Source organism: Buteo buteo, chromosome 19 (genome assembly GCF_964188355.1).
Source record: "Buteo buteo chromosome 19, bButBut1.hap1.1, whole genome shotgun sequence".
Taxonomy (NCBI): domain Eukaryota; kingdom Metazoa; phylum Chordata; class Aves; order Accipitriformes; family Accipitridae; genus Buteo; species Buteo buteo.
Window position 1 is genome coordinate 17640307 of NC_134189.1, and position 27626 is coordinate 17667932.

The 27626-nt window shown below is 39.9% G+C and overlaps 1 protein-coding gene across 2 annotated transcripts; it reads left to right on the forward strand.

The window, feature by feature from the left end:
• Window positions 1–5462: 5462 nt before the first annotated feature.
• Window positions 5463–26719, forward strand: PYROXD1 (pyridine nucleotide-disulphide oxidoreductase domain 1). Of its 2 annotated transcripts, none has more exons than XM_075051366.1 (12): window positions 5463–5737; window positions 9975–10055; window positions 12239–12358; window positions 13748–13876; window positions 15762–15835; window positions 16784–16944; window positions 19441–19541; window positions 20821–20950; window positions 21862–21974; window positions 24170–24292; window positions 24583–24720; window positions 25233–26719. In XM_075051366.1, exons 1-12 carry the CDS (start codon window positions 5657–5659, stop codon window positions 25479–25481), a joined length of 1500 nt encoding a protein of 499 aa, XP_074907467.1. In that variant the 5' UTR covers window positions 5463–5656; the 3' UTR covers window positions 25482–26719. The 2 variants fall into 2 exon arrangements, with proteins under 2 accessions (XP_074907467.1, XP_074907468.1); XM_075051367.1 differs by lacking the exon at window positions 5463–5737 and adding an exon at window positions 8054–8558.
• The last annotated feature ends 907 nt before the right edge of the window (window positions 26720–27626 follow it).

The following is a 27626-nucleotide window of genomic DNA, read 5'->3' on the forward strand; positions in this document are numbered from 1 at the left end:
CTTCTGACACCGTCTGCCCTCTTGATCTTCCCCCCTCCCCAGCCATGCTAAAGCTTGTTCAGCAGCTTTGTAAAGCAGGGGCCTCCAAGCCCACTTTTTACTTTTATTTAATTTCTTTCTATTGGCATTTAAATATCAACTATTCATTTCATTAGCTCTTATTAAAGCATGTTTTATACCAACACTTTTATGGATATATATATTTAATGTATGTTATATATCTTTATATATGTATGTATACATACTTACATGAATATACATATATAAAGTGTATCTAGGTATAAATAAAAAATAAAGAAATGTTTTTATGCTTCTTTATATATTTTTTTTTCTCTCTCCATATATATACATGTATAAATATATACATGTAGTGCCCTGGTCAGAGGTCCATCTGATGCTGTATGATCTCAGGGTGCCCAGCATCACACAGAACATAAGATTTTATAACTTGCTATTACCTTTTCTGGGTTATGAATTTTTCCTGAGAGTGGTAGCGCCTTTCTTGTTGGGATCCAAAAGGAATCAGCTTTCTCCTGGGGCAGAACACCTCGAATAATTTAACAAAACAGAAGAACCAGTTTGTATGGGGAGATGACGAAAAAGCCACTTTCAAACAGGCTAAACACACTGTCTCCCACATTGTTGTGTTAGGTCTCCGTCAATCCCACAAACCTTTGTAAGTCCTAGTATCAGGTGATGATATAACACCTTGGATTTTGTGGGAAAGAGGGAAGGGGAGGCAATACAAGTGCAGAGTGATGGGCAGTGTATAAGGGATAAGCCATAGGGGTTAGTAAGAGACAAGTGGACAACTGGACAGTACATGGGAAACCATTGTGGAGTCAGGACTTACGCAAGCAGAAGGCAAAAAAAATACAGGAATTCAAACCTGTGGGCTTGACAAGTTGATTCTCACGTCACCCAAGGTGTTGGGGAAGTGGGACCACAATGCTGCAGCAGTTCTGTCCCTTCAAATTAGGAGTGTTACTTTATCTCCTGATGCTCTGTCTCCCAGTACTCATTTCCTGATGAGGAAACGCTTGCTTAGCAGGCACATGAGAAGTCCAGACACCTTGGTGTTGATGCACATATAAATGTGGCAGTGTGCAGTTTGTGCAATACTGAAAGCTAAGAAGTTACCTCAGCAGCCTTACAAGCAGATTCGGTGAGGCCCTGTTATTGGTCATACTGGACAAACAGGTTATATTGGACCATTACCAAAAGCGCGGGGATTACAGAACATACTGGTGATGGCAGACACATATACCAGCTGTGTTGCTGTGTCCCCAGCTGCACATGCCAACCAGAAAGGAACACCAAAAGGCTTGTGGTTACTAAGTGGATAGGGCCATCTGCCTGCATCCAGTCAGACAATGGGTCTGACGGTCCGACAGTGGGCAGCTGAGCACAAAGGACACAGGGTATATCATACACCTGTCACCCCAGAAAAGCTCATCTAATGGAATGGACCAATGCCTTGTTAAAAGAGCAGATGTGTGCATGGCTGCCCTCTCACACTCTCCATAACTAGCCAACAGTGCTATTACAGGTTGTAAAGAATTTGAATAGTAAAGCATGCTTCCAGGACTGTATCTCCTATCCTAGCATCTTCTGCTGGGACATCAGCACTATGAGATACAGCCCAGGATGTTGACAGAGCCCAGTGACCCCTCAAGAGTCAGAGGCAAGTGCAAACACCAGACTCTTCAAAGGAAACTGATCCCTGGAGATGGGACACGTGGACCAGGAGCCACATACTTAATCCTAAAGGAGCAAGCAGACTCATTACATGTCTAAACTTATGTTGTATGTAAAAAAAAGTCTTTGTTTTATCTCATGCAGAACTGCTATGTGGAGCCTCACAGCATTGCTTTTGATCTCTGCATGCTGTATATCAGTGAACATGAAGTGCCGGACATCTCTGCCCTTCAGCAGCGCCAAAGCTCATCTTCACCTACTACATCACGTAACTGGACTGTTTGGTAAAATTTGCACCACCATGTCTTAGGGTACATGGGACTAGGGGTGGAACCTGATGGCAAGACATCTCTGATGGTCCTAGTTCCAAGGTGACTGCTATCCCACACTTATTCTCACAAACAATATTTCGTTTATTACTCTTGTATTATTAATTTTAGTAATTTTTTTTTTAAATAATCTTTCTAGTAGCCAAAAAAACTTACTGGTATAATCTGCAACTTACGGTACCTGTAGGAAAGGTCAACTGTATGTGGATCAAGGGGTGGAAGTTAGTCATCCTGACCGGAAGATCATTGTACATCGAGGAGTTAGTGATCCACAAAACAGCTGACCTGGGTTGGCCCGAGCCTGTGCTGTGCTGTACAGGGCTGCACATACAGCCTGGCCTTCAGGCAGGGCTGGGCTGCACACATCGCTTGGCCACAGGATGAACTTAGCCAGCTAATTGTAACGAGGAGTCTGTCATCAGCTCCCACTCAGGACTGGTGACTACACAACCTGTGTGGCCTTGCCTTTTAATATAAAGTGCAGCAACCAGTTCTCATGTAAACATCCATTTTGTTTGACAGTAGAAATGATGAACAGAAATGTTTTCTTGTAAGAAAATCCTGCAAGAGCTCAGAAGACCACAGCACTGGGTAGCCTTTCCACCAACAGGATCTGTATGGTGTGCCTCGTTGGAGACCTGCCTGATGCTGCACAACCTGGGGCTGCCAGCGTCTGGAGGGATGTGAGATTACCTATACCATCCTCTTTTTTGTTATAGTATTAGCTCCAATAAATGTCATTTTAAGTGATACTTTACAGAGTCTGAGTGCTTTTCTTACTACAATCGTAATGAACCAGCACCTCCTGGTGCCAAAACATTCAGGTGTTTTTCCAGAAGCAAGTCTGTAGTTTTAAAAGTCATTCAGATTAACCACAATGATAATATTATATCGACAGTATTACATCTTCTGCTTTTATGTGAACCAAGAAGTAAGTGACAAAAAATCTTCTTGGAATCTTTAATGGCACAGCCTATAAAATGTTTTGTGCTCTTTTAAGGCTTTATCACTTCTCTGATCCCCTTCGAAAGGCCAATCAAATAGTATGTAATTTTCAGTTAATCTTTATCATTCAATCAGTGGATCGGGCACCTCTTGCCTCCCTCTGCTTTCACTGTATGAACAATTTTTCCATCTGCTTGAGGAATGGAAGACAGTGAAAGAAAAAGAATTCCTTATAGTATTTATTACTAGAAAGGCTTTATTGCCATATTCTGTACATTAATTCATTATTCCTGAGTGATATATTACTCATATTCCTAGACAAAACCTATCGTCTCAGCCCAAATCAACAAAGGCCTACAGACATCTGAGGTGCCCAAACACACTTGCAGAAAAGGAAGGATGATAGAAATGCAAAGTGCATCACCACCGGCAGGCAGCGTGGTCAGCTTTTCACAACAGATCCATGATCTAGCAGGCCTTGCTCTGTGCCAAAGCACAGTGGCCATTTAGCAGATGATGCAGGGTAGCAGAGACCCTGTCAACCTGTAAGTGTACATGTCATTTTTTTTCCTTCATAGAAAAATGATTGTGCTTTACAGACAAGTGGATTTCTTCCAGAATTTCTGTGAGGACTCCCCCAGGTCAATACCTACTCCATCTATGGACTGCATCAAGGATTTGGCTACTGGAGTTTGGGGTGGTTATGACAGTCACATTTATATTTAGATACAAATATTGATTGTGAGTGTCAGATAAGCAAAGTCATGCATTGACGGTTATGCACACACTGATACGAGTGACACAGGCACCATGATGGCTGCACAGTGATTTTCAGAGTTCCTCAGAGAACATTAAGAGTTCTCATTTAATAAAGCATAAAACCTACTTAATGACTGCCATCTACTTTCATGGTCTCACATCCTCTGCTACTCCTTTCCAATGTATATGCACTAAGCTTGGTAAGAAGTGTCAGGAGTGAATTCGCAATGGGTTAGTGATACTAAAGCCAAGTTCATTATATCCCCTACACAAATTAAATGTTATTAATCTGGAAAAGTTTTTACAGATCTGCATTTATGTCCTTGCTGTCAATTAGGAACTAAGAAGGTATGCTGTAATTGTGAGCAACTGTTTTCACGGTCTTAATTTGCCCCATTGTATCCAAAATGGCTTTTTACATTTTTTTGTGAATGGAGGCAGTAACAACTTTTCTTAGTTTGCACAAGCAAATGCTCTAGGTAAAATGAGAATTTGTCCTGTCATTTATCATATACTGCAGAATAAAATCCTTGGAAGGTATTCTTGTACTTGATGACGCAAGTCTACCCAATTTCTTGCACTGTTTATGTCAGGTCATTTACTCAGGTAATTTACAGTGGAATGGGATGTGTTCAGAGAACAGAATTTAGTTTCTGACCAAAATGGCCAGCAATTGTCTGGATTGTGAAATTACCTTCAATGGTAGGAAAAAAAGTTACTTCTTAAAAAAAAGACAAAATTAAAGTATTTATAACTAACTGCCATGAGGAAGCGACTGTTTTGAAGACTGTGACTGATGTCCTGATACCAACAGGAATGTCTGAAAAGGCATCGGCCATAAAATAGCATAATTTTCTGTGGTGCATGCAATTAGTAGTTTTATCTTTCATAGCTTATCCCTTCCTCCAAGAAGAAAAAAAAAATCACTGAAGGTCAGTTTTACAGTGAAAATCATACTTACTAATATGCTGAAAACTAAGGTAAACCAGACTGCAAAAGCTTCAACTCATTTTGAGCAGCTCACATCGAACTATAAGCATTGCTGAGCAGTTTATCACGTCAGCTTATTTCCCTTACTTGGACACACTCCTCACGTTACAGTACCATGCTTTTCATCCTAGTCTGAAAAACGAAGAAAGAGAACAGCAAAGTCACTCGCTCCGATGACTTCAGAGAGAACTGAGGACTGATTCACCGCCACTGAGCCCTTGCAGGGCACTGCCGGCTGTGTCCTTTGCGAACAGCAACAGAACTCCGTGGAACCGAACTTTGTTGGGTTACAGGGTGCGAAGGGAGGGCCGCAGGTAGGGACAGGGGCCTCTCAGAAACACCACTCGCTGTTCATCTTCACGCCATGGTCTAACCTGTCCTTTCAGTACTGTGTCCAAGACTGATGGGAGGGGGGGAGGCCTGGGGGAAATGGCAGTCTGTCACATTTCCGTGTTTCTTTTTCCTGATTTCCGGTTAAGGAATGAAGAAAGGCCGGAACGTAATTCTTTTTTTTTTCTTTAATTTTTCTCATAACTACTTGCTATCTGTTCTCTTTGCTCCCTTGACAAAGTCCATCAACATCCTCCAGCGTCCAGGCCCGCGAAGTCCTCGCCCCGGCAAGGTGAGAAAGTAAACTCCAAAGAGTCACAAAAATAATAATAAATTAAAAAAACCCAAACAAAACAGGGCAGCGGAAAAGCCTGTTTGGGGGCGGGGTTTCGGGGCGGGTGAGCGAGGGGTGACTCACCCCGCCCCGCCCTGCCCCGCGGGAGGGACGCGCCGCCCGCCCAGGAAGTTTGGGCGCTACCGCCCGCCGTAGGCCGAGCGCCGCCTTCCGCGCTCTACCGAGGGTGCGGCGGTGGGAAATCGCCCCCGTAAGGGAGCGGCGATTTTTTTACCTTCCGTCGCCGGCGCGCTCGGGAGCAGGCGGGGAAATGGCGGCTGCCCCCGGCGTTGCGCGGAGTCGGTTCGTGGTGGTGGGCGGCGGCATCGCGGGAGTCACCTGCGCGGAGAAGGTAAGGGCCGGGGCCCCTTTGCCCGCCCCGCGCATGCGCGCACCCCCCTCAGCCGCCGGAGACCCCCCCCCCCCGCCCCCCTCCCGCGCGGGGGCGCGAGGCGCTGCCGGGCCCCGGGGAGGGAGGCCGCCTCCGCCATGTTGTCCCCGGGGGCTTCGGCCGAACCCTCTCTCGGCCCCGGCAGGGGCGGGGGTGTCGTTTCAGCCGGTAGTGCCGGGACTTGACCCTTGGGCTGCCGGAGGAGGCTTCCCGGCCCCGTGGCGTTATTGCGGCTTCGGCGGGTGGGGGCCCGTACGCCTTACCCTGCCCTGCGGGCCCTGCCTGACGGCCTGTGGGCGTCCAACTCGGGTCGCCGGGCGCGGGGTGACACCGGCCTGCGCGGCGGTAGGGACCGCTCGGGCCTTTGTGCCTGCTCAGAAACACGCCTCCCTGCTGGGTCGGCTTGTGAACTTCGGGTCATTAGGTTTATACAGTAATTGCGTGAATACCCTCATCTATACAGCAGTTACATGAACAGTCTGATAAGGGCGTACGACCGCCTCACAAAAAAAGCATTAGAACTTTGTAACTTGGGAAAGTTGGCATTCTGTACGGTCAGAAACTTGAAGGAGCACTGCATGCGTTACTCATAGCCACAAAGCATTGTACTGCAACTAAGGGGAAAGCCGCTATGATGCGCTCCTTTTTATAGAAATCTTGCTCTGTTTTTGTTGGATCCATGTTCAGGGCTGTATACCTGTGGAGATTATCCAATCTCTTCAGCTTTCCATGAGCTCAAGCTATAAAACCAAATTTGTTCGTTTCTTGGTTTCAAGGTTTTCGGTGTTTTTAAAGTAACAGCAACTGGAGGTAGTTTCATACCTTTAACGTGGAATAAAATAATGTGGATATTAGTTCAGCGAAGAATGTTTTATCAGTTAAAACTACAAAGCAGTGTAAAGACTGTTCCAGATGCATCTATTTTCTGATGATGAAGTGATACTGTTTCATTTCTGGCATACTGTGTAAACCACATGCAGACTAAATTACAAAAAATATTGATATTGTTCTTTATCTTTACAGAATTGGTTTGTTTCTACCATTTGTCAGTTTGGGGTGGTTTTTTTCCTTTTATTCATGGTTAATGTAATGTGGGCTCTGGTACTATAGACACATAAATGCTATATTAATATGAGTAATCCCTTAAAAGTTGATTAAACTATTCACATAGTTAAGGGTCTTGTGTATCCTTATGAGCTTGCAAGAATAAGATTTGGGTCAATGTTTAATATTCCTAGAAACTTTATGTTTTCCTGGAAGTAATGTAGAATTGTATCTAACTGCTGTGATCCTGTTTCACAATACAGTTATTTCCGATATATATTGGATGTCTATAGTCTTTAGGATTGCTATAAAAAGGGACTAATGCTTATTGTTTTCTTGAAAATGCTTTCTGCTGTGTTAGTGCCACAGAGTTTGGGCTTTGTTTTCTTCCAAAGCTTGTAGAGAGTGCCACTTACTGCTGTAATTCACCCCTCTTCTTATGCTCTTGCCTTTCCCTCATCATTATTTTTTTTTTTCCTGGAAAACCCAAATCAGATTGTTATGTGGTGACAGAGACTTGCTGCTTTTTCGCATCTCTTAGTACTGCAGGAAGCACAGTTAACATTTAGTATTAATGATCTAGCATAAGTTTCAAGTCGCCAAGTCTGTTAAAAGCAGCACTGTGTGATCTAGAAGGATTTCGGTGTTGTACATCCATAGCTGGGGGCACGCTGTATATAAAAGAGGAAGGTTGAACTCAATTTTTCTCAGTCCTGGTTTTGAACAAGTACAACTCTGTGGAACATAGTGACAATAAACAAGTCCATCGTATTGCATTTTTGGGTATGCGTTATATGATGTCTTGTAGTTCGGACTTCTCAGGCAGCTGAGAACAATCATTATATCAGGTCTGTCTCAAAAAAATTCACAGTTAGTTACTCTTTTAGTACATCTTGAAATACTCTGACAAAATGTCTTAAAAGCTGAATTTTCCTTAAAAGCTTGAGTTAGACTTATTTTCTGTCACAAAATGTTTCATGTCTTACATTGTGGCATTTCCATATGCATGGAAAAACCTAATATTCTATCTGGCAGATTTCTAATTTTAGTATTTTAAAAGGTAAAGAAATGCAATAACCTTAATAATAATGAATGAAAGTTTCAAACAACCATTATATCTTAATAAGAGGGCAGGGGTAAGCATCTGTAAGTGATACAGAGTACATGATAGCATTCTTGAAATTTTGGGTTATAGCATAGATCTGGTGATTATAACATAGAATCATAGAATGGTTTGGGTTGGAACAGACATTTAAAGATCATCTAGTTCTAACCCCTGTGCCATGGGCAGGGACACTTTCCACTAAATCAGGTTGCTCAAAGCCCCCGCCAACCTGACCTTGAACAATCTCCGTGATGTGGCATCCACAACTTCGCTAAGCAACCTGTTCCAGGGTCTCACCACCATCATAGTAAAGAATGTCTTACTCATACCTAACCTAAATCTATTCTCTTTCAGTTTAAAACTGTAACCCTTCATACTGTCACTACAGGCCCTGGTGAAAAGTCTCTCTCTGTCTTTCTTGTAAGCCCCCTTTATGTATTGAAAGGCCACAAAAAGGTCTCCTCAGAGCCTTCTCTTCTCCAGGCTGAACAACCCCAACTCTCTCAGCATGTCCTCAGAGGGGAGGTGTTCCAGCCCTCTCTGATCATTGACCACGGCCCTACTCTGGGCCTGCTCTAACAGGTCCATATCTGTCTTGTGCTGGGGGCTCCAGAGCTGCATGCAGTACTCCAGGTGGGTTCCCTCAACCTGCTGGCCACACTTCTTTTTATGCAGCCCAGGATATGATTGGCTTTCTGGGCTGCAAGTGCATGTTGACAGCCCTTATCCAATTTTTCATCAACCAAAGTCCTTCTCTGCAAGGCTGCTCTCAATTCATTCATCACCCACTCTGTACTGATATTGTTGATTGCCCCAACCCAGGTGCAGGACCTTGCACGTGGCCTTGTTGAACTTCGTGAGTTTCAAATGGGCCCACTCCTCAAGCCTGTGGGGGTCCCTCTGGATGGCAACCCTTCCCTCTAACTAACTGACTGTACCACTCAGCTTGGTATTATCTGTAAACTTGCTGAGGGTGTGCTCAATCCCACTGTCTGTCATTAATAAAGGTATTGAATGTGGTCATGTGCTTTCCATAGCATTCTGTAGTTATTTCTGAGTCTTATTAGATACAGCTGGGAGTAACTGCTGCAGCAGAGTGTTACATGTCAGCCTTTCTCATATTGTCTGTCAGTACAAAGCATACAGTTACAATACGTGTGAAACACGTTAGGGATTCATGCTATAAAATGTGGATTACATTAAGTTTTACATAGCCTCGTTAATTTGTATTTGCCAATGGTGTGACCATGTGAATCTCCCTTAAACCGGCCACAAGGTTTCACCACTTTCACCTTCAAATTACTATGTTAGATTGCTCCTATCTGAGGTACAGGAATACATGCTAGTCTCTTTATAGCTCAGGTGCTTGTGTACAACATGAAATGTGCTTCTTGGTGGCTTACTGTTCTGTTCATATGTAGAATGCTGGTGACAAGGAACCCTGGGTTTTATCTGTACCTCAGAGATGAGGGGTTTGTACTTGACAGAGCTGATTTATTTTCTGTGGCAGAGCAATGCACATTTTAAATGAGAACTCTTCACTTTGGCTTGAGGCCTGTAGAAGTCTTGTATTGCTTGGTAGCACTCTGAAGATGATAATCTATTTTTCAGTTTACTAAACACTTAAAATAGCCGATAGGAATCAGCATTTCTTCTGTCAAAATGAAATCTGTGAACAGTTAATCATTGCTGTGCAATAAAAAAAATATGTCCAGCAACTGGGCATCTCCAGAAATCATGTGATCATAGTTCCTACAGTTGGCCTTTGGAATACTGTAAGAATAGTCTTTTGAGTAGTCATTTATATCATGGCTGCAGTTCTTGAAGATATATTTGTGAGGGAATGAATTAAAATCTTGGGTCTCCAAATTTTGTTCATTTCAGTCATTAATCCTTCCATAATCTTGAAATAGTATTTATCCAATAGGATTCTGCAAGACTAAAGTAATATAGTAACACATATTACTTTTCACCAATAATTTTACTGTCTTAAAGTTAAAATCTATTGAAGGCTGTATTCACTCATCATGATTTCTGTTTCTTTACAAGCTGGCCATGGAATTCCCATCAGAAGACGTTTTTTTAATGACAGCTTCTCCAGTTATAAAAGCTATAACAAATTTCAAACAGGTAAGAGAGACTTAATTTTTCTAATGGTAAGACCCTTTCAGAAGTTTGTATATGTGCAGATAATTTAGAACCTAATCCTGAAAATCATGATTCTCAACTTGGTTTCACATTAGTGTGGCTCCAGTGGTAAGTGTTAGTAGGTCTGATGAGATATTTTATAGTGATGCATGATCATTAGTAATTGGTGAATATATTCACAACATTCGAGCAAAGGTTAAACTGGGGACTTAGGTGGTTGAAGTATTTTCTAAGTTACTGAAGCTTTATTGCACTGCTCTGTTAATGGGTGCTCCATTTTAAGCACTGAAATGGTATCTTTGGAATAAGTTTCTTAAGAAATTTAGCCTTGCTAGTGGTTCTCATGTACAGTAGCATGTTTGAATTTGGGGCAGAAACAGTCTTCTGACAAGTAACAAAAAAAGGGATAGCCTTCTATGGAATTGCCTTCACCTTTATCTACATCTCCAGCAGCTGGTGATTCAATGACTTCTTTCCTGCTGGTTTGAAAAAGAAAATAAAATCCATACATGAGTTCAGATTTCTGGCTAGTAGGTTCATTAAGCTAGTTTCGTAGAGGTACTCAGATCTTGGAAAGCACTGCTCTTTCACTCTGAGGGAACTTTAAACTCTACCATAGTAAATGGAAGGAGTTGGAGACTGGATTGCACAGAACTCGGGATGCAAAGCTGCCAGCCAGTAAGAAATTAGGTTTTACCTCTCAGGGAAAGTTAAGACACCAAGAGCTGGGCTTCCACCTGGCATTTATATTCATGACTTTTTCTGAAACATTGTATCTAACAGGTGAGGCATATCTCATGACAGGTAAAGAAAGACCACTCTGCAGTTTATCTGACAGCCTGGTTTTAAAATCATTTTCCCTGGTATTTGAATACCTAATTCAAATCACTACAGGAGGAAAATAAAGTAGAGAGAGATTTGAATAGCAGTTCTTTGCATTTAGTGGCTGTAGTTGGCTATCAGCATCTCTTCCTTTTTGCACTGTGGTTTTGGTCCAGGGCTAATGGGATGCTCAGAACATAGCTGAGAGACTGAGAGCTCTTTGTGAGACTGGTAGAGTAACACCCAAGTAAAGAATATCTTCTGAGCTTGAGAGTGCTGACAATATGGTCATATGCGTATCCAGGAAAGACATTTACATGTTGCAGAGATGTAAAGACTGTAATGCACATCAGCAGTTTTAGTACTTCAAGAATAAGGGAATAGCTAAACACTATTTGAAAGCAGCAGCATCTAAGTTTTGGAAATGAGCATCTTAATTTCTGTCTGAATTGCAAGTATGATGTGTCTTCTGGTTTGTAGCTGTGTTCCAGACAGACTCTTTGAGTATTCTATAAAGTAGAAGGCCTGGAGGTTCCCATGCAGCTGCTCACTTCTGAAGAAACCCAAAATCAACATAACTTACTTGAATGTTTTCCAAGTTCTGGATTGCCTCTTCCTCCCTGCCCCCAACTCTGAAATATCAGATAGTGACTATGTATAAGTTGCTGAATAAATGCTTTGAGGTGATCTTGAAAAACACTTGTCTTACATCTCCTGCTTACAAGCTGAACAACAGTGAGCACTTTTCCTGACATAAGGGCCAACTACCTGCAACAAGAGGTTTTTGAATAGTTAGGTTTTTGAACAAAATGTCACCAGATTTTTTTAACTAGAATAAAAATATTTATTCCAGAAAAAAGTGTTCCCATAATTCTCTAAGCTATTTTGACCAAAATTTTTTTTCCCAAAATGCTGAGCAGAGGAAGGCGCTTGCATGGGAGAACGTCCTTGAGTTATTTTATCAAAGTTATAACAAACAGAAAAATGGGTGCTTAACACTGCAGGAGGTAAGTTAAAAAGCAGTGTTAACAACTCTAATAATACAGTCTATTTATGGAATAAAACATTAGAGCAGCCATCAGGGTTCTCCATTTTTGCTTAATCTCTAGGTTTAGAATTTAAATTCTCTTTACTACTTTGACTCTTTACCAGGAATAGGCATGAAAAGATTCTGTATATAAAAAGGAACCTAGAACAGTACCGTGATAACATGTTTTGAGACAATATGGGCTTTATGTTGTGGTTTCTTTACTGGAAATGAACATAACACATTTTGTTACAAGCTTTAGAAAAAGGGATGGATAGATGATTCATATTTTTAAATACCTCTCTTCTTCCTACAGGTCTCCAAAACACTTGAGGAATTTGATGTAGAAGAGCAACCAAGTTCTTTATTAGAAAAACGATATCCCAATATTAAAGTTATACAGTCTGGAGTAAAGCAGTTGAAAAGTGATGATCATGTAAGCTAATATTTTCTCTTTTACTTTTATGTGGTTTTTCAAATTATTTATTAAAAAAAAATCTAAACCAGGTGAATGTTTTGGGTGTAAATTTCTGTTCAAGAACATTCTGGTTATTAAAGTGTTAAGTTACCGAAATTACAAGAAAATTCATCCTAACTTTAATTTCACTTATCACTTACATGGTTTTTCAAGTAGACATGTATACAGGGGACAAAATTGTAGATCAAAAATTACTTGTTAATTAAGAAACCATATCTTTTGGATTTAAATCTTTGATGCCTTAGAGATACTGCATTGAATACCTGATTGGAATAGCAGGGAAACCAGTCAATGAAACCGATACTGTGTATCAATATAGTTGTCTTGATTGGAGATGTCTCTGATTCCTGAATTACTGCTTGTTGCTACAGAGACCAAAATATTAACAACTTAGATACAAAAAAAAATAATAATTCTTGAAAGAACCAACATTTCCACCTTTTTTCTTTCTTTTTAGCAGAAAATATGTTGCAAGTATGAGCAATGTACAGCATGTACAGATCCTTCTCAGTATCTGTGTCAACTCAACATGTTATTTTTCACTTCAGCATTTATCAGAAACTCACATTCAGATCCAAAACTGGTTTTGCTTATTTTAAGTCATAGAGATATGATTCCAGTTAGATTCTGCTAATATTCTGAATCTAATTATATTCTTGTATCGTTACTATAACGGTGTTTTAGTTTAGGTATGTCTCTGTGGGCACGAATATTTCATGTATATGGATTTGCAGGACCTTTAAAAACTCTGTGCAAACCCACTGAAAACTATTTAGCTTCATGTTCGGAAAACAACAAATAAGGTCATAAAATGTTTAAGTATTGCTTGTTGGCAGAATGATGTAGCTTGCTTAGTGCCTACTCTTTTTCTTCAGCAAAGAACAGAATTTCTGGTCTTTCTAAACTGTATTCTAGCCTGTGCCTAGTTAACACAGGTCTACCATATTGAAATGTTTTGAATGAGATTCTTAATAGCTAATACATAGTAGTGCGTAGGTCTACATCTGTTACTGGGGTGGGGAGGACATATGTTACATGGTAAACCTGTTCTTTTAGCACAGATAGTACAGAGTGCCACCAAGTGGTAATCTTTGTATTTCATCTGAGTGCAACGTGTACACTTTCTGTTTTATCAGTCATATGATGTCATATACTTAGGCTTCTAAGTCTGTGGTGAGGGTAATGCATAAAAATGACACACAATCAATGAGAGTATGAAGGCTTGCTCTTTAAGAAAAGCCAGTTACAGCTTTTAGTATCTGGAAAATACTATGACATTAAGGAAAAAAAATATGCTGATGTTCTCTTAGATGTCTCCAATTGTTTTTTCTTTTCTCTTTTTAACAGAAAATTTTCACTGAAGATGGGAAAGAATATATTTATGAAAAACTCTGCCTGTGTGCTGGAGCAAAACCAAAATTAATTTTTGAAGGAAACCCATATGTATTAGGAATCCGGGATACTGACAGTGCACAGGTAAATGTGTTTTGGACTTATAAGTGTATAATATATTCCTGCTTCCGATGCAAAACACTAAAAAGGAGTGCAGAGTGAAATGAAGAAACATAAGATGATGTTTGTTACTATATATCCTTAAATAGGAACACTTTCAGGAGCAAAGAAATAGCCTTAAATACCATTAAATAAATTATTAGGCACTAAATTTATTAAGTTTATAGACAGCTTATAGACAGTATTTCTAACATGATCGACTAGAATAAGTGGTATTTTACCCTCCAGGCAGAAGCCAGTCTGAAAATATAAGCAAGAAGTAGGCAGCACTAGAAACTTCCCTGAGAAGGTGTATCTGGTAAATGGTACGAAGGGCTACTTCTTTCAGTGAAAAGCTACTGAAGGACATTTTTTTTCTAGTTCTACTGTAGCTTCTCTTCATTGTACAGGAAAGAGTTACTGTCAAAGATGTGGAAAGGTTTTCACATGAGGAATGACTTAATAGACTAAAACTTCAGCTTGGAAGCAGAAAGTGAGTTTTCGCCGCTATAGGTCTTTAGAATTAGAGAAGGCAGGGTGAAAGTGAACGCTGGTTCTCCATAACATAAGAACTGTAATTCATCAGATGAAGTTTGACATTGAGAATAAAAAAGGAGTTACTTTTTTAAGCAAACTGAAGCGAAACTATGAAATTGTTGTTGTTTATTTTGGATACTAAAACTTTACCCGAGTTCAAAAAAAAAAAAAAAAGAGAAATAGAAGAAGAGGGAAGAAGAAACACACAAAAAAGACAGTAGTCAACAAATTTATCTTGTCTAAATTGAAGAGAAGGATGCCATCTGAGGCACCAGTGGTGTCTGGAACCTGTGAGGGTGTTCCAGGATAGTATCATTGTGTGCTTGTCATCTTCTGATGGTCTTCCCTGTACATCCACTGTTGGCCACTGTGGGCAACAGTAGACTGGGCTACCATTTGTCAAAACTGATGTTGAACTTTGAATAAGGCTGAAAATACTTGTTTGTGTTTGTTGGTTTGGTGTTGTTTTTTTTTTTTTTAAATGGTGATTGGTTGCATTCACTAGTCCCCTCTGATACAACTTCAGTATCCTTCTTTGAAGGGATTAAAGGGCTGCTGGTTTCCTGGTCTTTTACAGTTTAGGTTCCGTGATGCAATTACTCATGTAAACTGGAAGCATGGATGAACAGGGTTTTGAGTAAATACAATAGTTGGTCTGATAGTCATGATTCTTGATTTGTTTGAAAGAAATACTTGAAGTGGTTATACTGTGATCTAAATACTGTCTGGGCTCTATGTTTTGTTTTGGTTTTTTTATTTTTTTTATTTCTCTTGCCACTAAGATGTGATTTGGAGATTTGTTTCTTTCTGAAATTTGTTTGTTGTTTTTTTTTTCCCAAATAAAATTGGTTCTCAGATTTGCTACAAATTATTTTTTAAATTCCTGATTTCTGATCAGGAATTTTTAAACTCTTAAATTTCTGTATCTTTGCCTTTTTAGTGTTACACAAATTACTGTGAAAGTTATGCAAGTTGTGATAAAACTGGATTAATAGCTGTCACAATGCTAATGGTCTCTAGGACAGGGAAAAGTCTCCTGGATTCTATTAAGGTCTCTGTCGAATTGGCTTAAATGTAGTTATTTAACTTCTACTGTCTCAATTTGAGGCTTTTAAGGCTGTATCAATAACTTAATCCCTTAATGTGATAGAACTTCATGGATTTCATTAGCTTCTGTAACAGATCTTAGCATAAGTAAATGCATATCATTAGTCTGAGAAAATCAAAATAAGATGACTAAGAAAGCAAGAAAATATTGAAAAGAATATAATTCATCAGTGTGAGGGAACATGTGATCTAAGTTGTAACTGACTTTTTTTCTTTCTTAATGCAGGCTTTTCAGAAGAATTTGGCTCAAGCTGAGAGAATAGTAGTGGTAGGAAATGGTGGGATTGCACTCGAATTAGTGTGAGTAAATGACAAGTTTTAAAGTTATATATGCAAATCTTTAACAATGCAATGTTAAAACTAGCGTGCAGGAGTTTGCGACAATGTTGACTTAAAAATTGTAGCTCTTAAAGCATTTAGTAGCAAAATTGATTGAAATAATGTTTTCACAGTATAGTGGTGCTTACTGTCACATAAAATTCAGCAAGCTTCAGAAGAAGCTGTGGCACATAGATAACAAGAATATACAGCGTTTTTCTGATTTGGCACCAATAGAGATTTCTGTTAAGACTATTAAGGGCAATATTTAAGTTGTAAAACTTGTCTGACTTCTGGAGACAAAAGATGTAACAGGAATAAAGAGGCAGCTTAGCTTGCACCCAGCCTAATTTAAGTTGATAGAACTTTTGAAGTGTCTGATGCGGCCTTTGTCACAGGTAGGGTACTGAACTGTGTGGTCATCCAGTCTGCTAGATAACAGAACCACCTGTATTATGCAATTATATGGTCTTGTTTTGTGTTGCAGGGAATCACTTTTACTAAATTGTTATCTGCATGTCTCTACCAGTTCATGTTCCAGGTAGTACAAACAAGATCCAAATGCCTCTTCTTAGCAGTGGGCAGTCTGGCAAGAATGCACTTTTTTTTTCCACTGTGGGGAGCTGGAAGTACTAAGTGTTGTTATTACAAATTTGATGTGCCTCCCCTCACACCCTGCCCTGGTTCAGTCGAGGTTGTGCTGGTGAGAAAGTATGACCTGTCAACTTGAAGAGATTTTTATTTTTTTTTTAATGGGTTCCTTAAGTAAATATTTAGAAGCAGTAGTAGATTTGATAGGTTTAAAAGTCTTGGATCCCTTATTTCTAGCTTCTGGAATGAAACCTGGCATGCTTCTAGTTGTGTTGCTAAGAGTCAGATCCTTTTCAGGTAGTCAGTCTGTCACTTTATCCATTGTTTAAATGTCCACAGGTATGAAATCCAAGGCTGTGAAGTAATCTGGGCTATCAAGGATAAAGCTATTGGGAACACTTTTTTTGATGCAGGAGCAGCTGAATTTCTCATTCCAAAGCTAACTGCTGAAAAACAAGAGACTCCAATTGAATGTAAAAGAACCAAGTATACAATGGAAGGTATGGTGGTTTAGTCTCCTAATGCTGCAGCAGCAGCATTTAATATTAAAGATAGTCCTAAGATCAATTAATTTAGCAGGCTGTGTGTTCCTTCTTTAAAAAAAAGAACTTAATCTGGCTGCTGCTGTAAAAGACAAAAAATGTTTCTATGAATACATTAGCAGCAAAAGGAGGGCTAAGGAGAATCTCCATCTTTTATTGTGTGGGGTGGAACATAGTGACAAAGGCTGAGGTACTTAATGACATCTTTGCCTCAGTCTTTAATAGTAGGACCAGTTGTTCTCTGGGTACCCAGCACCCTGAGCTGGAAGACAGGGACGGGGAGCAGAAAAAGCCCCCATAATCCAAGGGGCAATGGCTAGTGACCTGCTACACCACTCGAGTCTATGGGGCCAGATGGGATCCACCCAAGGGTACTGAGGGAGCTGGTGGAAGTGCTCACCAAGCCACTTTGAATCGTTCATCAGCAGTCCTGGCTAACTGGGGAGGTCCCAGGTGACTGGAAGTTAGCAAATATGATGCCCATCTACAAGAAGGGCCAGAAGGAGGATCTGGGGAACTACAGGCCTGTCAGTTGGACCTTGGTGCCAGGGAAGGTTATGGAGCAGACCATCTTGAGCGCCATCATGCAGCACATACTGGACAACCAGGTGATTAGGCCCAGTCAGCATGGATTTATGAAAAGCAGGTCCTGCTTGACTGACCTGATCTCCTTCTATGACAGGGTGACCCACTTAGTGGATGAGGGAAAGGCTGTGGATGTTATCTACTTAGACTTCAGTAAAGCCTTTGACACCATTTCCCACAGCATTCTCCTGGAGAAACTGGCTGCTCATGGCTTAGACAGGTGTACTCTTTCTTGGGTAAAAAGCTGGCTGGCTGGCCGGGCCCAAAGAGTTGTGGTGAATGGAGTTGATCCAGTTGGTGGCTGGTCACCAGTGGTGTTCCCCAGGGCTCAGCAATGGGGCCAGTTCTGTTTAATATCTTTATCAATGATCTGGATGAGGGGATCGAGTGCACCCTCAGTAAGTTTGCAGACACCAAGTTGAGCGGAAGGGTTGATCTGCTCGAGGGTAGGAAGGCTCTACAGAGGGATCTGGACAGGCTGGATCAATGGGCCGAGGCCAATTGTATGAGGTTCAACAAGGCCAAGTGCCGGGTCCTGTAGTTGGGTCACAACAACCCCATGCAGCGCTACACGCTTGGGGAAGAGGGGCTGGAAAGCTGCCTGCTAGAAAAGGACCTGGGGGATGTTGGTCGACAGCCAGCTGAATAGGAGCTGGCAATGTGCCCAGGTAGCCAAGAAGGCCAACACGGCATCCTGGCTTGTATCAGAAATTCTGTGGCCAGCAGGACTAGGGAGGTGATTGTTCCCCTGTACTCAGCACTAGTGAGACCGTACCTTGAGTGCTGTGTTCAGTTTTGGGCCCCTCACTACAAGAAAGACATTGAGATGCTGGAGCATGTCCAACAAAGGGCAACAAAGCTGGTGAAGGGTCTAAAGAACAAGTCTTATGAGGAGCAGCTGACAGAGCTGGGGTTGTTTAGCCTGGAGAAAAGGAGGCTGAGGGGAGACCTTATCGCTCTCTAGAGCTACCTGAAAGGAGGTTGTAGCGAGGTGGGTGTCGGTCTCTTCTATCAATTAACAAGGGATAGGACAAGAGGAAATGGCCTCAAGTTGCACCAGGGGAGGTTTAGATTGGCTATTAGGAAAAATTTCTTCACCTCAGCCTTGGAACAGGCTGCCCAGGGAATTGGTTGAGTCACCATCCCCGGAGGTATTTAAAAGACGTGTAGATGTGGCACTTAGGGACATGGTTTAGTGGTGGACTTTGCATTGTTAGGCTAACAGTTGGACTCTGTGATCTTAAAGGTCTTTTCCAACCTAAACGATTCTATGATTTTATGATTAATAATAACAATTAACTAGAACTGCATGAACAAACATTACAGAAACATATATGACCAATATAATAACAAAAAGAAGAGCATGGTTCTAGACTTCAGGTCAGAAGAATAAATTGTAAAAGAGTCAGCCTAAACATCACAAAATGGCACCCAGCATTCTTCATATGGGTCATGGTATGTTAGAATTTGTACTTGTGTGGAATGGAGGGGACAGTGCACATTTGCTAGCACATGGACATCAATTTAAATATTAGTAGTGATATTAAGCAACTGAGTCTACAGTGGGTCTCCAGAACCCTGGTGCTGTTGGGGTCTGTCTGGCTGTTAAGGGTCTATGCAGGCACCTAACAGTGGCACGGTTGCTTTGGAGGTGAGTGAAGTAATGAAAGGCATAAAGTTGAAAGGTGTTAAAAATACTGGCTTGGAGTGTGATTTGTCTGCAAATTAATGGGGTTGGGGACATTACACACTTTTGTCTTCCCTTTTGGCAACCGGATCATAATTCTCTTAGTTGAGAATCCTTGTTCTGAATTCTGCAGGCAATGAAGCATGCACACTAAATCTGATATTCTCATCTCTTTCCTTCAGGAAGTGAGGAAAAAGAAAGAAGTTTAGCAGCATCTGATAAACTGGGCAGTGCCTTAGGCCCTGATTGGCATGAGGGCTTACATCTTAAAGGGACTAAAGAGGTATGGTCATAATCTTGCTTACACATTTATTTAAATGTTGCTTTAAGTGGGTAAGGATGACAGAATGTGAAATGTTCAGGGTTAATTAGAAGAATAAAAATAAAATGTACTTGAACTGATTCTCCTGTCAGACTTAAACAGGAAAATATCTTAGCATAAATAAAGTAATTTTCTGCTTCAGGAAAAAGGTGGCTAATTGGATCCACTGTCATGGTTTTAGCAATTTGCTCTTCAAATTGAAACATCAATGTTGGTTCGTGTATTTCTGTAGGACTGGTGTCAATCTTAGCTTTAATCAGAAGCAGTGGTACCTCTGTTGTCCTGATTTTAGCTGCCATACATACGTTTTCTTATGTGAAAAATAGGACAGTAGGATTTGTACAGAGGTACAGGGAACATCAGTCTCCTGTCCCAGCAGATTACAAAGTGCGAAATCAGTAGTGGACATGAGCATTGTGAGGAGTTTCATGTTTGAAATAAAGTAAAAATCCTCACATTTTGTAATTTTTTTATCAGGTTATTTATTAATTTCTTAGCTGTTAGGTGTTTGCGTCTATTAACACCCTTTAAAAAAAAAAGAGGTGATCAGTCATAGATTCTACAGAATTGGCTTTACAATACCAACTAAAGGATGTTTAGGATATTCAGCAGATTAATCAGTGGTGTTTTGGCTGTTGAAGGCTGTGGAAATATGTTTGTGTAGTGGAGAATAAAACCATTCAAGGCCTGAATCCACAAAATAGTTCAGAGACACAGGTAACTTTACAACTTCTATCTCGAGCTCAGGAGTACGTGGTTGAAACATGGGTTGATGAAACACGATATAGTTTCTTTTTCTTTTTACAGCATTGAGAACATAAACTTACTATTGTTATCAGAATTTAATTCATGATAGAAAAATGAATGATTTGGACTCCTGAAAGATAGGGAAGATGAGTTTACTTTTTTTCTAGTCTGATAAGTTCTGAATTCTCTTCACGTAAACTCAGGGGAACTTGAATATGTTTTCTGGCATGCCAGAAAAATATAAACTGTCATGAATTTCAAGGAACATCAGATAACTGCTGAAAAAGCAGGTAAATCGTCATTTGCTATGGTTAGATCTGTGCCAAAAAAAGAAAAAAGTGTGGGAACTATGCTAATGTGCTGTGCTTTAGGATGGGATTTATGGGGGGTTTTTTCCAGTTTAGTAACGTCAATTTAGGTGAAGGTTTACTTACTATTAAAAATATTGTTATTGCTAATCATTATTTTTACAATTTTGTCAATCTTTCTTTAGTTTTGTCATAAAGTACATATTGAAATACTATGTGAAGTAAAGAAAATACACTTACAGCAAGAATTTATACAACTGCAACGGACTTCTTCGACTTTTCCTAAGGAAGAGAAAAATGTAAAACCAGATGAGGGTAGGTGCCAGTGCTGATTAGAAATAATGTGTGGAAGATAGAGCAGTGCTGGAGTATGCTTGATCTTGTTTGCTGTTTTAGAGCAAATACAGATTTGGAAAATAAATCCTTTATTTCTATAAAATAAATGGAGCTCTAGAAATTTATAGTAGTTGAGAATTTGATTTATGGGCTACAATTAAATTATAAAATGTTATGGGTCAGACCCTTTTTCCACAAAGTCGCCTAAATCCTATATGCAGACTATTCCCTCCTTGTGACAGTCCAATAAAATCATGTATTAATAGTGGAGTTAACACAGAAGCAAAAAAAAAACCCAAAATATTTAGTGTCAAAACTGAATTAATCCTTCAAAGAAAGTAAAAGAAAATACCACTTGTTTCATGAATAATTCTATCTATAAATTCCACTGAATGAAAATTAATATTTAAAATTATATTTTAAGAGCCAATTACTTTCAGTATAAGATTGTAGGAAGTAAAATCTCTGACATTCTTTTTGCTTTTTAGGCATTTCCTGTGCATCTGTAAATACATATATAAAAGAATATTTGCCAATTGTGTACTTCAGAGAACATTCCACGGATCTGAAGCAGTGGCAGGCAGGACACAGTATTTTCCCCCTACAAATGAGGGCTTTGATTTAGGAAAATTCCAGAGAAAGCTAATAGTAGGACTTGGAGCTAAGATCCATAATCTCATTTTTTTCCTTGTCCTGAGTGAAGGTAGAAATGTTATACGTAACATCTGGGGTTTTTTTCTTCTTTTTTAAATTTTTTTCCCTACCCTAATCAGTTAGATATCTTAAAAGATTTTTTTAATTTCTTTTAGTTCATATCTTATTGTAAGACATAATTAATAAAATAACCTCTGTTGGTTACATTCTCAGGGCAAAATTTTCCCCTTTTTCAGTGCTGTGGCCTGTATATGTGGAATTAACTAATGGAAAAATTTATGGATGCGATTTCATTGTCAGTGCAACTGGAGTTGTGCCAAATGTTAAACCATTTCTTGATGGCAATAATGTGAGTATACTATTTCTTTTGAAGTTTAAGGTTTGGGGGTTTTTTAGTAAGATGAAATAAGCTTTTTCAGCTGGTTTATGCAACATGAAACATTAATTGCTAAGGCTTTTGAATGTTGTACAACATTTAAAAATAAAGCAGGTATGTTGATATTGGAAATACCCAACATGATAAAAAAGAATTTCATTTGTTGTCTTGGCTTATTATGTTGCTCCTCATATGTACTGATATACAGTATATATACAATGTATACTGTTAAGATTAAGCCTATACAAAGAGAGAAGAACACTTGTATAATTGGTCAATGTGGCAAAAATGTAGAATAATTTTTATGTTAATTCTGCACCATATTCTTACCTTACAAATCTTATTATTTTTTCCTGGGAAGGAACCAGTTATTTCCCATATTCTGAGCTATAAAGGTGCTCATATTCATTGAGGGAAGTCACACTTTGAATCAGCATCCAAACATGGATAATGATCACAGAGTTCCTAGCTGCCTTGTGAATTTTCAGGCCTTGAGATCGTTCTGTCTCCACGTTAGGTGTCTGGCTTAACCCTGGCCGGCAGCTCAGCCCCACACAGTAGGTCACTTACTCCCCGCAGTGGGACAGGGGAAGAGAGTCGTAAGGGTTAGAAGTGCAAAAGCTCGTGTTTGAGATAAAGACAATTTAGGCAAAGCAAAAGCTGCACACACAAGTAAAGCAAAACAAGGAATTGATTCAGTTTCCCATTGGCAGGGAGATGTTCAGCCATCTCCAGGAAAGCAGGGCTCCATCACACATAACAGTTGTTTGGAGTGATGACATTTTGTTTTCCCAAATATCCCCGCCTTTCTCCTTCTTCCCCCAGCTTTCTATGCTGAGCATGACGTCCTATGGTCTGGAATATCCCTTGGGTCAGTTGGGGTCAGCTGTCCCGGCCGTGTCCCCTCCAACTCCTTGTGCCCCCCCAGCCTCCTCGCTGGTGGGGTGGGGTGAGGAGCAGAAAAGGCCTTGGCTCGGTGTGAGCACTGCTCAGCAATAACTGAAACATACCTGTGTTATCAACACAGTTTTCATCACAAATCCAAAACACAGCCCTGTACAAGCTGCTATGAAGAAAATTAACTCTATCCCGGCCAAAACCCAGTATGTTAGGGTACTTGCAGTTTTGTGGTTCCTTCTGATTAGGAAGTAAAATGCTATCCTCTGAATAAAGCAGAAGAAAGTTGATGTTGAGTCATGAAGTATTTCAAGGCCTACGTTATAAAGTTAGATTAGGAATTAGGTATTTGCGATGGTATTTTCTGGCCTTGGCAAAAATACAAAATGGACTCTCAAGACTAGGTCTCTCTGTAACATGTGTGGTGTGATTTGAAATTTGGCAAGTTCTGTTACTTCCCTGCCTACTTATCAGTAATAAAATTTTAAAAACCTATGCTGTGTTCTAGAAATAATGCTTAATGCTTTGTTTCTTACCATGGATGTCTTGCCGCTCTGGATAGTCTCATGTTAAATAATTTTACTCGGTATGTAATTCTGTTCTAAGCTTTTTTAATACATAGAGTTTGAGATATTTTAAAGGATATGTGAAGGTGACTTGTAAAATGCAACACTGATCTGTTCTTAAACTTGTGAGAAAAGAATGCAGGGATTGGTAGGAAATTATGCTTTTGTAGGCTATTTTTTTCTGCTTGTTTGAAGGGTTCTAGGTGTGGTAAAATTCAGGAAAAAATCTGCAGGGGGCAGGGTTGCATTATGATATGGAGAAGTAATACTTGATATGTAGACAGTTGTGAAAAATACTTCATTATGGCACTCTTCAGGGGATCTGTTTTCTACCCTTGAAGATGAAGGAGACTTGAGATTGTGAGGTTTGAACAACGTGTTTCTCTTGTGGTTATCATCAGTCTTTCCTAATTGAGTCAGATGAGATGGGAGAATAAATAGCCCTAAGTTGTTTACACTGAATGACCTTTTTCTTTATTGCTATATGGCATCCAGAAGAGCATCTTGCTGGGTTCCCCTAGTATTTATTCATATAACTTTATATCTTCAAATGTTTTGATTTAGCAGAATAGTGAATTTACAAAATTTTTTTAGGACTCTGCCATTAAAAATTAACAAGTGAGATGACTGCTTAACGTGGATGAAGTTGAATTACTTAGCAATAAGAAAAATAATCATTTTCACTGATCTTTACAAATACTTTAGTTTGCTGTAGGTGAAGATGGAGGTCTTAAAGTAGATAAACACATGCACACATCCCTGCCAGATATATATGCAGCTGGAGATATCTGCACGGCATCGTGGGAACCTAGTCCAGTGTGGCATCAGGTAAATCAAATCATAACAATTATGTGCTCAGCAGCAGTCTAATCTACAAAGTAAATTACAGACTATTACACAGATGGGAGAAAAGAAAGTTTAATTGAAGCAGAAACCAGTGAACAAGTAGATAATCCTGGGTATGTTGATGACATAATTTTATCTATGTGGCTGAAAGCCAAGCTGCTCAGCCTTTCTGAGTATGATGGAAATATGTAGCATGCATTGATGAGAACAGTGAATGTCGCTCATTGCACAGGGATTTGTATCTGTGTTTTTAAATCTTAATTTTTTTTTAGATGAGACTGTGGACTCAAGCTAGGCAGATGGGATGGTATGCAGCAAAATGCATGGCAGCAGATACTTTAGGGGAATCGATTGATATGGATTTCAGCTTTGAACTATTTGCTCATGTTACAAAATTTTTCAATTACAAGGTAAAGTATAATGGTCTTAAACCACTGAGTAACACACATTGCTTGCTTATGTTCACTTGCTAACACTGAGCAGATGCTTTAATATTGACAAAACAATTTTCTCTATATAAAATAAATGTAGCTTAGATTTTCTCCATTCATACTAACTTTGAATGCTGAAACTGAAGAGAGCAAAAGATCTTTACAGATGCATTACAAATCTTAATTGGTGAATGACAACTGATACATTTTTGCATCTATATATTATATTTCATTAAGTTTCTGTTCATGGATAAATTCAACACAGTTTGGCATGGTAAGTGGTTCATTATTGGGTTTTGTGTATGATGTTTCAAGGTGAAGATTTTTTTAATTCTGCTGTGGGTTTGCAAGCCAGTGAAGCAGGGAGGCTCCCCAGGGACAGACATTTCCCTGTTTACATCAGTCTTTTGAAGCTTAGAACTGTTATCAGCAGAAATACTAAAGGCCACTGCAATGTTCTTATGAGTGCTTTTTCTTCTTCCTTCTGTTAGGTGGTGGTTTTGGGAAAATACAATGCTCAAGGCTTGGGCTTAGACCATGAACTGATGCTGAGATGTACCAAGGGACAAGAGTATGTTAAAGTAGTGATGCAGAATGGCCGAATGATGGGAGCTGTGCTGATTGGTGAAACAGACTTGGAAGAAACCTTTGAAAACTTAATTTTAAATCAAATGGATCTTTCAGCCTATGGTGAAGATCTCCTGAATCCAGATATTGATATAGAAGATTATTTTGACTGAACAAAACCCCATTTCCATTTTGTATAAAGTTTTGACACCAAGTAATGTGTCTTAAAAAAAACGTTTCCTCAGGATTACCAGATGTGAGGGATAAATGCACTTCCTTATTAAGATTTTGTGTTGATCTTGTCAAAATACTCACCAGCAAATTAGATCTGTGTAGAAATGCAGCAACAAAAGCAAGTGGATTAGTGTTGGTAAAGAGTTTTCATCTAGATTAGATGAACATACGCGAACAGCGCTATAACAGTCTTAAGAAGTGGGCTCCACTGTGCTGTTAAGATGGCACTGCATTTGCCTGAGTGTGAGGTAGCCTTCACTTTTCAAAAGTAAATAAAACATGTTAAATCCTGTGCCTGCTGCATAGCTCCCTTCTTCCCTAAACCATGCATCATTTGCCTGCCATGGTTACTGGAGCCTGGTTTCCCCATGGCTTAATGCCATACATGTTCCTCATCTCAGCCAGTAAGCCACCCTTGTGAGCCAGGATGCCTTGATGGGATGGTGCTGCCTTACCTGTGTAAAGCTACCTCCAGACTTGGGTGGTGTGAGTACTGGCTAGGGCGGGAAAGCCCCTGCTTCCTAAAAGTGCTTGCTCAGGTGAACCTTTACAAGGGAGTCATGCAGTGTGTTACCCTCCTGCTAGCACCCCTCCACTGCTCACACCTGTGAGTACTTGCCACAGGTTCAGGACTCCCATTCCAGCTAATGGGACCATCTTGGTGGAGCTGGCTGAGATTAAAGCTGTCTTGTTAGGGCACAGGGTGCTTGGAGCTCTTGCTACTTGGAATGTGATCTGCAAACAATGGCAAGATGGATCTTTTATTTCCTGCACTCCCATAAGTTTTTTTCTGAAATACGTTTATTTTCTACTCTAAGTATAGAACACAAGCTTTGAACAGTGAAAGCCAGGATGAGATGTACTTCTCCCAGAAAACCACTCCAATTATTTTAAGAGAATGTCTGTTCAATTAAATGAATTAATTCCACTTTGGGCAAAAGTTTCAGTTAAATGACAGGTAAAAGACTAAGCTTTAGTCATTGACAAGATTCAATCAGAAAAATAAAGATGAAGACCATGTTTGTAATCATGTTTGTTTTATATTTAAGTTGGTATACATCTCGATGTTTTGGAGATCCAAAACAAAACCTACCAGAACTTATGTTTATAATGAGTTTGACCTTGCCTTGCTGATCATCAGCTGCTAAGATCTTAAAAAAAAATTAAAAAAAATCTAGCATTCAACCTAAGCAATGCTTGAAGTCAGCAGTAGCTGTTGGGTCTTTACCACTCTGGCAGCACAGTTACTTGTTTCTGGAAACACTGATGTTCATCAGAGGAAGTCAACAGGTATATATTTCTACTTCACATACAGTTAAGTACTCTTCCTGCTGAAATGGGAGGCAGAAAAATTCTGTAGCTGAAGATTTTCTTCAGTCCATAGAGATTGCTGAGGAAAGAAAGAGATTGTGACCCTTGATGTAGAATGGCTGCAGTTCAGCTAGCAGGACATGGTGTCCTACATTACAGGTTGGGTTAGGCATGGAAAGAAAAAGACTTCGTGGCACTTCATTTACATAATGCAGAAGGTAGGACTGAGCAAATAAAACAATGTTGATGCACTTTAAATAACCAATTATTTCAGAGGATATTGATTATATAACTGTAACTGCTTCTTGATTGGGAAAAGGACGAATAGAAAAAAGCTTATACTAAGCCCTCCATTGCAAAAGAACTGAAGCTTTTAACATACACTGACACATGCCTGGATTGAAAAACACCAGCTGTTCTGAACTCTTCAAGCATTCCTTCAGGTTTATTTCAACATAAGGAAGAAAGTTTTTACAGTGAGATCAATCAATCACTGGTACAACCCCTGCAGGGCAGTGGTAGAGTCCTCATCACAGAGGGTGTCAAGACACAACTGGACAGGGTGCTGGCAATCTCATCTAGGCTCCCTTTCCCACAAGACGTTGGACCACATCTTTCAAGGTCCCTTCCTAGTTGGGCTGTTCTGTGATTCTGTGTTGTCTGAATGTGGAACAGTGCTAAGCCAGGTGGTTTGCTCCTTATTTGGAAAAGAGTATCACTTTCCTCAAGTCTACTTATTGTATAAAAACGTGCCATTATTATGAAGCTTTTCC

Excerpts from the sequence above, each read along its gene's own strand:
- PYROXD1 (XM_075051366.1), top strand. The coding sequence starts at position 5,657 with ATGGCGGCTGCCCCCGGCGTTGCGCGGAGTCGGTTCGTGGTGGTGGGC. Across the intron at positions 12,359-13,747 it reads AGTTGAAAAGTGATGATCAT|AAAATTTTCACTGAAGATGG; the intron begins GTAAGCTAATAT and ends TCTTTTTAACAG. Across the intron at positions 24,721-25,232 it reads CAAAATTTTTCAATTACAAG|GTGGTGGTTTTGGGAAAATA; the intron begins GTAAAGTATAAT and ends TCCTTCTGTTAG.